This window comes from Cornus florida, unplaced genomic scaffold (assembly GCF_030987335.1).
Source record: "Cornus florida cultivar Cherokee Brave unplaced genomic scaffold, ASM3098733v1 CherokeeBrave_3.0.0_Hap2_Chr03, whole genome shotgun sequence".
Lineage (NCBI taxonomy): Eukaryota > Viridiplantae > Streptophyta > Magnoliopsida > Cornales > Cornaceae > Cornus > Cornus florida.
Window position 1 is genome coordinate 28,596,013 of NW_026775573.1, and position 15,532 is coordinate 28,611,544.

Below are 15,532 nucleotides of genomic sequence, written 5' to 3' on the forward strand. Positions count from 1 at the left end.
CCTACACCGGTCCAAGCTTCTTTCTCTCTCTCTTTTCCTTTCACTCTTATAAAATAGCTCTCTATAATTTTTAAGCTTTCTAACTTAAGTGAGTTGCCTTAAGGGTAAGTTGGCTAACTAATATATATATACAACTTATATAATATATATAATACAAATATCTAAATTTACATTAACTTTCAACATTCCCACCTATATGGCTTTAAGGCAATGCAAATCTTAGTCAAGTTATTTGATCTACCATTCTACCATAGTAAATGAAATTCTATCCTAATATTTAATTTTTCATCATTACATTGATTTAATACTATTATTATTATTATAATTATAATTATAATTATAATTATTATTATTATATAATACAAATTAAATACTTTAATTAAATAATATTAATTAATCTAAAACATAACCAATAAAATGTCTAAACTAATTATTATAATATATAGAACAAAAAAATCAATATTACATGCACAAATAAATAAAATTAATTAAATAATTTAACATATATAATTAAAAGGTGAATAAATCTACACATTAGAGAATTAACTTAACACAAAATAAATTTAAATAAACTCTTTAAAATTACGGGGTATTACAACTTGGTGGGGTTCAGCTTCATATTGTACCTCTTGAGAGTATCAAAGACCTCTTGGAGGTGCTTCGGGTGGTCCTCTTTCCGTATACTTTTGACCACCATATCATCGATATAGGCTTCAACTGTATTCCCCAGTAGATTATTGAAAATTTTATTGACAAGTTGTTGGTAGGTGGCTCCGGCATTCTTTAGACCGAAGGGCATCACTCTGTAGCAGTAAGTGCCCGTTTCTGTGATGAAAGCGGTTTTCTCCTCATCTTCAGGATTCATGGGAATCTGATTATAGCCGGAGTATGCATCGAGGAATGTGAGCCTCTCATAACCTGTCGTAGCATCCACCATTTGATCAATCTTGGGTAGAGAGAAACTATCTTTTGGGCAAGCTTTGTTAAGGTTGGTATAATCTACGCATACCCTCCATTTCCCATTCTTCTTTTGAACGACTACTACATTTGAGAGCCATTGTGGGTATTGCACCTCTCGAATGAATCCTGCTTATAATAGTTTATTTACTTCCTCGGCTATTATGCGATTCCGTTCAGGTGCGAACCGTCGGTGACTCTGCTTGACTGGCCTGAATTCTGGGTTAACCCTCAAACTATGGCATGAGACCGTAGAATCGATCCCCACCATGTCCGAGTGATCCCAGGCAAAGACATCCGAATTGCACCGAATGACCCTGATCAATGCTTCCTTCTCTTCGGCTGTGCAAGATGAGCCAATGTAGGTGACCTTCTGAGGGTCTCCGAGGACTACCTCTATAGCTTCGAGGGACTCCTCGGTAGGTGCTTCAGCCTCGGCTTCTTCCTCTGCCTTGAGATACTTGGGCAGAGGATACTGTAACTGCTATTTGATTGCGTCTTTGGGATTCGCCTCTAACTGAGGTGATTTTGACGCCTTCTTTGCTTCATGTAGCGTTAGCATGTAACATTCTTTTGCAGCCACCTGGTCTCCCCAGAGGTCGATGACTTCCCTGCCATCTGGGGATAAACACCTCATTACTTGATGAAGGGTAGAGGGGATTCCGTTCATACGATGGATCCAACCTCTCCCCATAATGAGGTTATAAGATGGATGAATCTCCGTCACGACAAAGTTCTCCTTCAGAGTCCTCTTTGCTGCAGTAACGGATAGATCGATCCCCCCAAGCGGATTCACCTTAGTACCATCAAATCCCATTAGGGGGCTGGAAGTTGGCCTGATGGACGATGGTGAAACCCCCAACTGATCAAAAGCTGCTTTTGTAATGATGTTGGCGCTACTTCCCAGATCTATCAGCACCCTCCTGATCATATAATTCGCTACCAGGAGGCTAATGACCAAGGGGTCCTCATGCGGGCGCTGGACTCTAGACAGATCATTGTTACCGAATCCAATTTTGATGCTGCCTGGTGCAACCGTGTTTACCGAAGACAATCTTCGTAACTTATGAGCCTCTCTCAGCCTGGATCTATACAACTCTTCAGACTCTTCATCATCCTCTGACCTTCCGTGTATGGCATGGATAACCTTTACCTGACCGCCCTCTACCCATCGAGGGTTAACCTCCCGAGGTTTTACGTACTCCTTCGTGGCGAGATACTCCACCAACTCTCCTCTCGCTATCATGCTTTCTACCTGTCGCTGAAGGGACCTGCAGTCATTGGTGGTATGCCCATAGTCTCTATGGTAGGCACAATGTTTGCTTTTGTCCCTCTGCTCCAAGGGTTGTTTCATGAGCTGAGGAGTTGCGAACCTCGTCTTATTATCTTGGAATAGGAGCGCTAAGGTAGTACGGAGAGGGGTAAGCCTGTCCTCTGTCCTTCGCCTCTTCTCAGGCGCTTGGGTGACTTGTGTGGCGGTATGAGGAACCTTCTGCATCCTTGTGCTTGTAGCTTTCTCTCGAGACTTGTTTTCCATTGTGACGAGGGTAGCGTGCTGTGCACGGTGGGCTACGTTTTCCTCCAACCGAATGTAGATTTGTGCCCTAGTGTTCAAAGTCTGCATATCCGGGGGGGGGGGGGGGGGAATATTTGATCAAGGATGTGTGAAACTTGGTTCCCTGGATCATTGCCAACTTAAATGTTTCGATTGCCGTGGCAGGGTGGCAATCTGCTATCTCCGAGGCTTCCATGTTAAACCTGGATAAGAAATCTTGCAAAGTTTTTCCCTTCCTTTGCCTTATGGTGAAAAGGCTGGCGATACTTTTCTTCTGCTTCTTATTTCCGCAATACTGGGCTAAGAACATAGTGCACAAGGTCTCATAATCAGGGATAGACTTTTGTGGCCTATTCCTGAACCATTCTAACGCTGCTCCGGTTAAACTGGTAGGAAAAACCTTACACATCCACGGATCGTTATGATCGTCCAGTGCCATCTTTTGCGCATAATGATCGAGATGCCGAGAGGGGTCTCTTGCCCCATCGAACTGGGTGAAGGATGGCATAGTGAACTTCTTTGGTCTCTCCACAAGGTACACATCGTCAGTAAAGGGGGTCTTGACCAAGGAGTTCTTGTGTTCTCTAGCCATCTCGGCTGGTGTCTGAACTCTTAATAGCTTCTTTTCGTCGAAGGCATCTTGTACGCGTGCGCCATCTGGAACGCCATTGGACCATACCGTAAGCCTATGGCTGGACTCGGCCTGTTTGTCCTGTGTGCAACGCGGGAGATTGTCCGAAGCAATCGCCTCGGACCTCGTCCCTTGCTTTTGCTGAACCTCATTAGGTCGAGCCCCGTTGGGTGGTGTCCCGTTGGCCGGAGGCTCGTGAACTGGAGGTAAATTCTGGGTGGGGGGTGGTGCTGCAGCATCGCCTAGTGGTGGTTGTGGCGTTAGCCTGGCCATTGCCGTGTGCAGCGTATGAGTCTGCTGCTGAAGCGCAGCTATCTGGGCAACACTCGTATCGTTTGCTTGCCGGAGTTTCTCAAATTGGTGCAAGAACTCCTCTCGCATCTTTTGCATCAATTCTATCTGTTGATTCATTGCTGACTCTCCGTTTGACATTTCAGATACGACTAAGGATTTGATTTAAAGAACAAGTGGGAGTATATTTTTATACGATTCCCACAGACGGCGCCAAAGTGTAGGTGCAAAATTCCGCTCAACCAATAATGATTGAGAAAAATCAAACAACTCACTCAAAAATAATAAGAATAAATAAGAACAGTGTATAGAGAAGCGTAGAATTGCTTGATCCCTTTATTGGAGGTCTAAGCCTCTATTTATATACAAAAGATTGTAAAATTATGGTAGGACTCGCGTTACTTGCCCTCCAATTCTTTCTATATAAACATTCTTTACTAATAGAGTTCTTTCCATTGTCTAATTTTTCATACATAGAACTTGCTTTGTACAGAACTTCCTATCTCAGAATTTTCCTTCTACGGTAAATCCTTCAACTGGTAGGACTTGTGCATTCTTGAATAACTGGGTTGAACATATTTTGATCCGGCTGGGCTTGAGTAACGGATCGGATGTTAAATATTAACAAGTTGGGCTGATGACCTCTTGATTCGGCCTTGATGGAGGTTGGAGGACAAATGACAATGGTCTTGGGTTATAAATACCGTCAATTTGGGCTTGAGCATGATGGGCCTTATATATCCTTGGAATGTAGATATGTGTAGTGATGACGTGTGCGCTTTTTATGGAATGTAGCGTTAGCATGTAACATTCTTTTGCAGCCACCTGGTCTCCCCAGAGGTCGATGACTTCCCTGCCATCTGGGGATAAACACCTCATTACTTGATGAAGGGTAGAGGGGATTCCGTTCATACGATGGATCCAACCTCTCCCCATAATGAGGTTATAAGATGGATGAATCTCCGTCACGACAAAGTTCTCCTTCAGAGTCCTCTTTGCTGCAGTAACGGATAGATCGATCCCCCCAAGCGGATTCACCTTAGTACCATCAAATCCCATTAGGGGGCTGGAAGTTGGCCTGATGGACGATGGTGAAACCCCTAACTGATCAAAAGCTGCTTTTGTAATGATGTTGGCGCTACTTCCCAGATCTATCAGCACCCTCCTGATCATATAATTCGCTACCAGGAGGCTAATGACCAAGGGGTCCTCATGCGGGCGCTGGACTCTAGACAGATCATTGTTACCGAATCCAATGTTGATGCTGCCTGGTGCAACCGTGTTTACCGAAGACAATCTTCGTAACTTATGAGCCTCTCTCAGCCTGGATCTGTACAACTCTTCAGACTCTTCATCATCCTCTGACCTTCCGTGTATGGCATGGATAACCTTTACCTGACCGCCCTCTACCCGTCGAGGGTTAACCTCCCGAGGTTTTACGTACTCCTTCGTGGCGAGATACTCCACCAACTCTCCTCTCGCTATCATGCTTTCTACCTGTCGCTGAAGGGACCTGCAGTCATTGGTGGTATGCCCATAGTCTCTATGGTAGGCACAATGTTTGCTTTTGTCCCTCTGCTCCAAGGGTTGTTTCATGGGCTGAAGAGTTACGAACCTCGTCTTATTCTCTTGGAATAGGCGCGCTAAGGTAGTATAGAGAGGGGTAAGCCTGTCCTCTGTCCTTCGCCTCTTCTCAGGCGCTTGGGTGACTTGTGTGGCGGTATGAGGAACCTTCTGCATCCTTGTGCTTGCAGCTTTCTCTCGAGACTTGTTTTCCACTGTGACGAGGGTAGCGTGCTGTGCACGGTGGGCTACGTTTTCCTCCAACCGAATGTAGATTTGTGCCTTAGCGTTCAAAGTCTGCATATTCGGGGGGGGGGGGGGGGGGGGGAATATTTGATCAAGGATGTGTGAAACTTGGTTCCCTGGATCATTGCCAACTTAAATGTTTCGATTGCCGTGGCAGGGTGGCAATCTGCTATCTCCGAGGCTTCCATGTTAAACCTGGATAAGAAATCTTGCAAAGTTTTTCCCTTCCTTTGCCTTATGGTGAAAAGGCTGGCGATACTTTTCTTCTACTTCTTATTTCCGTAATACTGGGCTAAGAACATAGTGCACAAGGTCTCATAATCAGGGATAGACTTGTGTGGCCTATTCCTGAACCATTCTAACGCTGCTCCGGTTAAACTGGTAGGAAAAACCTTACATATCCACGGATCGTTATGATCGTCCAGTGCCATTTTTTGCGCATAATGATCGAGATGCCGAGAGGGGTCTCCTGCCCAATCGAACTGGGTGAAGGATGGCATAGTGAACTTCTTTGGTCTCTCCACAAGGTACACATCGTCAGTAAAGGGGGTCTTGACCAAGGAGTTCTTGTGCTCTCTAGCCATCTCGGCTGGTGTCTGAACTCTTAATAGCTTCTTTTCGTCGAAGGTATCTTGTACGCGTGCGCCATCTGGAACGCCATTGAACCATACCGTAAGCCTATGGCTGGACTCGACCTATTCGTCCTGTGTGCGATGCGGGAGATTGTCCGAAGCAACCGCCTCGGACCTCGTCCCTTGCTTTTGCTGAACCTCATTAGGTCGAGCCCCGTTGGGTGGTGTCCTGTTGGCCGGAGGCTCGTGAATTGGAGGTAAATTCTGGGTGGGGGGTGGTGCTGCAACATCGCCTGGTGGTGGTTGTGGCGTTAGCCTGGCCATTGCCGTGTGCAGCGTATGAGTCTGCTGCTGAAGCGCAGCTATCTGGGCGACACTCGTATCGTTTGCTTGCCGAAGTGTCTTAAATTGGTGCAAGAACTCCTCTCGCATCTTTTGCATCAATTCTATCTGTTGATTCATTGCTGACTCTCCGTTTGACATTTCAGATACGACTAAGGATTTGATTTAAAGAACAAGTGGGAGTATATTTTTATACGATTCCCACAGACGGCGCCAAAGTGTAGGTGAAAAATTCCGCTCAACCAACAATGATTGAGAAAAATCAAACAACTCACTCAAAAACAATAAGAATAAATAAGAACAGTGTATAGAGAAGCGTAGAATTGCTTGATCCCTTTATTGGAGGTCTAAGCCTCTATTTATATACAAAAGATTGTAAAATTATGGTAGGACTCGCGTTACTTGCCCTCCAATTCTTTCTATATAAACATTCTTTACTAATAGAGTTCTTTCCATTGTCTAATTTTCCATACATAGAACTTGCCTTGTACAGAACTTCCTATCTCAGAATTTTCCTTCTACGGTAAATCCTTCAACTGGTAGGACTTGTGCATTCTTAAATAACTGGGCTGAACATATTTTGATCCGGCTGGGCTTGAGTAACGGATCGGATGTTAAATATTAACAAGTTGGGCTGATGACCTCTTGATTCGGCCTTGATGGAGGTTGGAGGACAAATGACAATGGTCTTGGGTTATAAATACCGTCAATTTGGGCTTGAGCATGATGGGCCTTATATATCCTTGGAATGTAGATATGTGTAGTGATGACGTGTTCGCTTTTTATTGAAGGGAGTTTTTTTCCCTCTACATATATGTTTTTTTTTTTTTTGGAAGAATTTTGGTATATAAATCTTGATTCATCACATATAAATAAGTTTTATGTAAAAATAAATAAAGATCATGAATCATTCAATTATTAGATTAAATACTTATATCAAAGGATTGAGTAAACCTTTAAATCTTTTCTCTAAAGTGAATGTTCTCACTTATTGTAGATTTATTTCTCCATCTTCTTGGTAGTGATCTTCCCTTCAAGAATCACCATATACCTAAATAAACGATCGCAAGGCTTGTGGTAGCCTCATTTAGATGAGAAAGCAAACCCTAAAAAATTTAGAGAGGGAAAATATATTTTTCTGTCTTAAAGGTGTCACCTAAAATATGCATAGACCCATGTACATATAGGCAAAATAAAAATAAATGATAAAGACAATATATTCATCTCAATCTTTAATTCATATATGTCAAATCTAATAGGACTCTAATATCAACTTGAGCTATGGGTGAGAATCCATTGGGCTTACTATTTTATTGGCTCTTATAAATTAATAATTGGTTTGGTTCATTAAATAATGGACCTAATTCAATTAATTCATAAATTAATTTCTATTCCACAAAAAAAAATTAATTGCATTCCAATTAAATAGTAAATAACTTCTAAGTCAATATTGCACATTATCCCTTAATGCATAATTATTTATCGAATTATAAAACCATCAATCCGACAACATAATTAATATAATTATTTTGTTACTTTTGATTATTTCCGACTTGATCACAATAAAAATTTGTTTGACAAAAATAATAATTTATTAAATAAATATATAGAAATTTTTTTGTCTAAAACATACGAATGCCTTTGAATTTTATTTGTGATCAATCATAATTAATATAAAATAAATACAAGTAGCACTATTAATTAAATAACTATCCAAAATGTCGATCTATGGATCCCAAAATATGCGCCGAACAAATCAAAGTAATTATTAATTAATAAAAGAGTCAAATCCATTCTTGGATGCTGCATCCAGCAACCAATGCGGATAGCCACTTGAAAACTCAAAACCGTCCTGTGCTCTAAAACCTTCTTGCCAAATAAATGACCATACAATGCCACCAACCACTAATTACTAACGTTAAACCTCAACCTCATGCTGCAGCCAACCTCAAACCCTCTCCGAGAACACCTCGGCCACGGACATACAAAACATGGGTGGAAATACACCCCACCCCACATCCTGCTGAATCCGGCTGTATGATCTCTTAGAACAATGCCACCACAGCTACATCCATTAGCAGTCTGAGGCCACCATCACACGCACCCTGACCCTTCTACGGCATTAACGACCAAGCATCATGGAATTCCCTAACATACTAGTAATTATGCCTTTCTAATAATCGAATGAGACCTCTGCATCGTACCATTGAAGTCCCACTCATTTCTATCCTTTCAAATGCACCAACACAAAGCCGCAGCAAAAGCCTTCTAATGTGGCTATTCCTCCTATTACTGAGAGCACCAATCTGCCCACACAAGCCTAATCACCAATCCCTTCTATTTTACGATGACAAAACTAAACATCCTTGCCAACACTGAAGGAGGACACCTCCATAATGCATATTGCATCATGGACTACATTTTTGTCAACAATATTTCGAAGAACCGGGAACTATGGAGTAGTTGTCTCTTCAATCTCCCAAAATAATTTTTTCTTTTTTAATTTTTTGAGCAAATAGTGGATATATGGTTTTATTAAAATTTTGTTGAAGGGGAACAATACTTGTGGACCTCCAGCAGAATATAGGGAGATTGGTAATACCAGAACCAAAACGATTTAATCCAACATGAACAAACCAAAGGAAGTTAAGATATGTTGCAAATATGGCATTTGTTCTTCTTTTTTCTTTTTTTTTTTCCCTTACTTCTATTAAAATACTCTAATGGTTTATCACATTTCTTTTCTAGATCCTTTATACTCCAAAAATGTTTGTTTTTGTTCACCCCTGATTTTTCACACTTTTTATTTTTTATTTTATTTTATATATTATTATTATTTTTAAAACACTGAGATTCATGGAATTGTAATTCTGCTTGATGGATTTTTTTATGCAACATATGTGGCTTCACTGCATCAGTGAAATATAATCATTTTTCTGAACTAAAATACTGAGCTTGCTTTCTCGTGAGTATATATGTATAGATGTGAATGTTATATCCTCCGACCTCTATTTGATTCAATTTTGACATCCATATCTAATTACTATCCTTCGGTTTCAATGGCAAAAATTGTCGCAATAGCCAGTGTATTAGGAAGAAGGAAAAAAAGAAAAAAGAGAGGTAGGATCGATGGATTCATTAAGTTGCAAATTGCATTTGAAGATCGACAATCATATCAGACTAGTTCTGCGTACGTTCTTGTGATTATCCAAAGCGCCACGAGCCCTCAATCTCTCTGCATTAGTTTTGAATGAAGATCATCAAGGAATTGATATTCTGATCCAAGTGCCTTTTCCTGTATATGTAATCTTACTAGGTTTTTTGCACGACAGTGAAAATGCAGGTTCTTTTTGGCAATGACAAGAGTTAGAAGCCGAAGAGTACATTCTCTAGCGCGCTAATAGCCTAATCCATCTAGGGTGGGTGATTCATTCAGCATTTTCATTTTCCCGAATTTTATTCTTACCAACATCTGTGTTTGAAGCAAGCTGTTTAATTAGACAACGGATTACAAATGTCTCGGAAAAGCTCTATTGCAATTTCGTGAGGCAATCCACATTGTCATACTAATAGGAGGGGATCAAAATTGTGACTTAGGTGGTATGTTGTTTGGTCTCCTCTATGCCATTGTGAATTGTTGTAAGCAGTGTACTTCATCTTGTTTGCACACCTAAGTCACAATTTTGATCCCCTCCTATTAGTATGACAATGTGGTAGCACTGCACTTCTGATAGGGGACTAATGCAACTTTTGAGGATCCTAATTTTATATATCTATATATATATATATATAATGGGTAAGGAAATTCGTTTTTAGTTGTTAAAAAGATTGCTCTGAACATAATTTTTGAAAAATAAAAACGCTTTTAAGCAATTCCAAACGGGCTCAATTTGTGGATGGAGTTTTATGATATGGGCAATGCTGGTTTTCCTTGATATTAATACAATCTTCTGATGTGTTCATTTGGAAGTTGTTCTTTGAGAAGAAACCATTTTAAGTTCATTCATTGGAAATTATGAGCATATTTATTGGTTTGATGATGCACAAATGAATCTAAACCAAGCTCATTAACTTGGAACATGTATCTTATTAATTCATAGTACATTGTTGTGAATAACACACTTGGAAGGTTTATATAAAGACCACACCTTGAGCACTTCAAGCAATGAATCAGATCGAAACTAAGTTTTCTTAATTCAAAGATAGAGAAATTATCTTCATTTCCTTCTTTTACTTGTGCATTATGAAAAGATATTAGGTTTCACGCTGAATATAATAGTGTAGCGTGCAAATATACTGCAGCTTCATTGAGTTTAAGTTTTAATTGAATCAGTCTTGCATCTCGTTGGAGACTTTGACTAGTTAAATCATTTGTTGTTTTTTTTTTTTTTTAGTCATATTTGTAGGCCGGTGGAACCTATGCTATAACGATCCTGCAGTAATTTGTCAACGCATTAATTCTATTTTTAACACACTTATTTAGTTTTTTTAAATGATAAATTTTCTTAATGCTATATAAAATGAGGAAAAGTAAGAAAATAATTTGTCCTGTGCATAATTTGGTTTGAGTACAATCACATGACCAGGAATAGGTGGGTCTAATGGAGAAAGGGCATCATCATAATGCAAAACTGGTGAGGTACATACAAGACATCTAATCTTTAATGATTCAATTGTTGTATAGTCAACTTTCCATTTCTAAATTAGAACACACATTCATCAATGCATCCCATTTTATTTCCATCATCATTTAATTCTATTTTTTGAAGAGGACCCTCCTCACTGCACTTGAATTTTATTTTATTATTATTATTATTATTATTATTATTATTTTTGTGCAATGAGGATTCAAATTCATTATTAACCACAAGTTTAATTTTTCGGTACATTTAGGATTTAATTCCATTATTAACACATTTTTTTTCCCCGGATACGTTTGGGATTGAAAATTCGTTGTTAACATGAGTTGAAGAAACTTGATTAGTTATTTATTTCAGCTCGATTTGATAAAAATTTGATATTGTTTATTTGCTGAGTAAACGAATTGAACTCGAAACAATATTTTAAAATCAGTTAATTTAACGAGTTAAGTCGGAACAACCAAATGGGACACCAATTTTATTAGAGCTTAATATCAAGTTCAAATTTCAACTATACCGACATGGCTAACCTTTGAAGAGGTGAATCTGCTATGAATATCCTTTGGACAATGGGTTCCATTGACAATTGCATTACTCCTTAAGTACACTATACTGCTTTTGGGTGGGTATACAATGGATGATGCCCATAATATAAATGAAACCAGAAAGATAATATTATATTTTTACTCACACAATAACTGGTCTTTTCATCTTGTTGAGCTTACTCCTAGATAATTTTTCCGGTAATTGTATATGTCGGTGATGAATTATGGAGTTTATAAGAGATTCGCCTTAGAATGTTCTAGCATTTAATGTTGGCTTGCAATTTTTTTTAAAATTTCTATTTATAGTTACCTTAGAATTATTAAAGATGAGTTGCAAATAAACTATATTGTTATTATGATAAGAGTAATGATACTTGTACCGATTTGTTGCACCGAATGTTTTTGATTGGTTATTTATGCATCGTACATGTAGGTGTAGGGCCCTACTTCTTTATTTATGCATAAATGGACCAATTAAAATAAATAGGTTTGACAATTCATTATAACAAATCACATAACTTATATGTACTGTGTATAAATAATTAATCAGAAACATTTTGGTACAACAAATTGGTGCAAGTATCATTATTCTTGTGATGATAAAAAAAACAAACACAAAATAGAGATCAAACACATACACAACAAGAACACACATAATTTACTTATTTTATCCAAAATTTAGGATTACATTCAAGAGTTGTAGGAATTTCACTATAATAATAAAAAAATAATCACGGAGAGTTCAGGATGAATATATATAATCGTATTAGGGTAACATAATAAGTATAAAAATTATTAAAATACATTCCAAAAAATTCGGATAGTACCCATGTAACCCCTTCAAAGTTGAACTTCTCTCCACTTACAAAAACAAATAAATAAAAAAGAAAAAGCGTGGCACTTGCAAGTTGCATCCTTCATCCCTCCATTTTTCTCTTCATATCATTTATAGATCCTCTTTAACAATATGTCAATATACATTAAAAATGCATTAAAATAAAAATATATGTATTTATATTTGTTTTATTTTATTTTTAAATTTTAATTTTATATTACTGATTTACCCCACTAACTAAAATCTAAGATTGCTAGTTTTACAGCTGGTCTCACACACACATGTGATATATAGATATAGCATGAATAAATTACAGTTTTCAGATTCTACTGCACCTAGAGGAGTGCTTAAAGATAGTCCTCAGTCAACCACGAAAATCAAAAGTTTTTATACAAAGATCAAATCACACACTGGCATACCATAAGAACACACACAACAGAGAACTGATAAGACGCATCGCCCCACCATCATACTGACCCCACCCTCCAACCGTAGATTTCAATTCTTTGCTCCAAATCCCCTCCACGTCCTATCTACCCTTTTCTCCACATACACCCCCTTTCCTCACTATCTCACTAAAACACTCTCTAGAGAGAGAAAGTGCAGGGACAGAGAGGCCAAAAACATGTCTTCTCCCCAGCCTTGAGTGGCCATGTGTGTCTCCGCAACACATGCGAATCACGGTCCTCACAATGCCGCCGTTAACTCGCCGTTAAGACTGTCTCTTTCCCCTCTCCGCTGCCCCAATGTCTCTCTCTCCGGACCACTCCGCCGCCGCTATCTTGTGCTGCGCCGAGAACGCCGCCGACCTCTTCTCCTCCGACGCCGGCACGTCGATCTCCGATCTTGGCTCATCAGACCCTATTCACTCTCCACCGTCCGATGAATCCGCCGTCGATCGGCTCATCGGCCCCGAGACCCATCACATGCCCCACCCAGATCAGCTCCGCTCCATCGACCTTACCGCCCGCCAAGACTCCATCAACTGGATCCTAAAGGTCAGTATATATATATATATATATATATATATATATATATATAATACATTCATATATATATATATATATGTATCTATATGTTTGTCTGTTGTAATGATGATATCGAATGCAGGTTCATGCCCATTATCACTTTAGACCAGTAACGGCGTTCCTCTCCGTCAACTACTTCGATCGGTTTCTTTCATCTCATTCTCTTCCGGTACTCTCTCTCTCTATAAGTGTGTATATATAAGTGTGTGTTTGTAGAATTCCGGTGACGGAATCTGACCCACTGTTTGTTTGCTGGCAACAGGCAAGTGGGTGGCCATTTCAGCTACTGTCAGTGGCGTGTGTGTCTTTAGCAGCGAAAATGGAGGAATTGTACGTTCCATTGCTCATTGACCTCCAGGTGTCGGAACCCAGATTCGTATTCGAACCCCAAACGGTTCAGCGAATGGAGCTCCGAGTCATGGCGGGTCTCGGTTGGAGGTTACGCTCAGTCACTCCCTTTGACTACCTCGATTACTTCATCTCTTGCTCCGGGTCGGAACCCGAGGTGTTTGCCCGTTTACTATCAGCTTCTACGGATCTCATTCTCAAGACCATCCGTGGTACTTTAGACCCGAACCCAAGTCCAATTATGTTTTGCTTAGTTTTGTTTTGATTAATTCTAATTTTGTTTTGCCAATATTAATTATGGTGGCAGTGATCGATTTTTTGGGTTTCCGGCCGTCCACGATTGCAGCCGCCGCCGTGATTTGCGCCACAGGCAAAAGTTTGGATTTTTCGGAGCCCTTCTATGAGAGACTAAACAAAGTAATTTGGTGATTAATGAATATATATATATATATATATATATATATATATATATATATATATATATTTGTTGTTTAAAATATCCTTTTTATTATTAAAGTAATGGTATAAAAAAATTCTATTGGCTGTCTACTTATTAATCACTGGATTAATATATATATATATATATATATATATATATATATATATAGTGTAAAATAAAAATATAAAATTTAACCGTTTTTTATTATTATAAATGTATTAAAGTAATGCTATAATTTATTTATTTTTTTATTTCCTCTCTATTTTTAATCATGAGACATTTTTAACATCCTTAAAAGTCAAACAAGTCTTTTAATAGTATCTCAATCTAACAGTTAATAAAAGATGGTTCAAGATTCTTGTTATGGACTATTCTATTAACAACCTTACTCAATACAGTGATGCTGTTTGTTTGCAATCCCTTGTACTTCAAGTGAAAAAAATAAAAAATAAAAAATAAAATTACCGATATGTTATTCTTGTAAAAGATTATATTGAGACTCTAGACATTGTAATTTGTTATTTTAAGGAGGTGGTATTTATACTTGGACATTTTTAACTATTTGTATATGGTCACACGTTGTGAATGATGATGGTAAAGGCCAAAATTTTTAAATGGAATTAGCTACAATGATATTATTTTATCTAAGAAGAATTTTAAAAAAATGAAAAGCCAATAGGCCCAATATTATCTTTTTTTTTATTTATTAAGAAAAAAGTAAATTGAAAAATATTAGTTGAAGTATATTGTTGATATATATATATATATATTTAGTGAGAAATTGAAGCCTCGAGGGCTGTGTGAAAATATGGTGGTGATTTTTTTGATAATTTCTTGGGGACAGGAAATGGTGAGAAGCTGTCACCAACTAATGGAGGAGTATCTGATCGACACGTGTCCGTCCGCGACGCTTATTAAGGATCGCATAGTTGAGTCGTACGCGCCGCCTAGCCCCGCCGGAGTTTTGGATGCGGCGGCTTGTGGCAGCTGTGCCTCGGTCTCTGTTTCAGGCTCAGGATTGGGCTCGGGGTCTGGCTCGGCTTCTGGGTCTAGAGAGGATGAGCCGCCAAATAAGAGGTTACGATCTTCTGCAACGCATGTACAGCAAGACCAATAGTAGATAAGACCAACTCTACTTTTTTTGCTAGTTTTATATCAACGGGGAAGCAGAGTGGTTTAATTTTGTTGTCATTTTATTTGTCAGTCGATATTTATATGATGAACGGTCATGATTAGATAAGATTATGATTCTATGAGGATTTATTTTTTGGTTATTATATAAAAAATTTAAGTCATTATTGGTAATAATACTTCATAATTAATACTTTTATGCACACGTGCTCAAGACACAATAATTTTTATTCACACATTTTAAATACTTTTTGCAAGTGACCTGTTGTCCTGGTTGGGTTGTTCTCGTGTTTGGAAGCTCATTTTCGAACCTTGCACTCTCATTCTCTTCATACCTCTAACAATTAACCACTAATGATAAATACAATCAATCGTGAAATTTTCGGAACACTCAATTCAACGAATGAGG

General features: G+C 38.6%; 1 protein-coding gene across 1 annotated transcript; it reads left to right on the forward strand.

Annotated features, from left to right (window-relative positions):
• The first annotated feature begins 12,730 nt into the window (after positions 1-12,730).
• Positions 12,731-15,300, forward strand: LOC132300101 (cyclin-D4-1-like). Its single transcript, XM_059797048.1, has 5 exons — positions 12,731-13,175; positions 13,288-13,374; positions 13,468-13,765; positions 13,861-13,970; positions 14,837-15,300. Exons 1-5 carry the CDS (start codon positions 12,924-12,926, stop codon positions 15,107-15,109), a joined length of 1,020 nt encoding a protein of 339 aa, XP_059653031.1. The 5' UTR covers positions 12,731-12,923; the 3' UTR covers positions 15,110-15,300.
• The last annotated feature ends 232 nt before the right edge of the window (positions 15,301-15,532 follow it).

Bases quoted from the DNA above. Each gene is read 5' to 3' on its own strand.
- LOC132300101 (XM_059797048.1), top strand. From the start codon at position 12,924: ATGTCTCTCTCTCCGGACCACTCCGCCGCCGCTATCTTGTGCTGCGCC. The intron at 13,176-13,287 runs GTCAGTATATAT...TATCGAATGCAG, and splicing joins CCATCAACTGGATCCTAAAG to GTTCATGCCCATTATCACTT. The intron at 13,375-13,467 runs GTACTCTCTCTC...TGCTGGCAACAG, and splicing joins TTTCATCTCATTCTCTTCCG to GCAAGTGGGTGGCCATTTCA.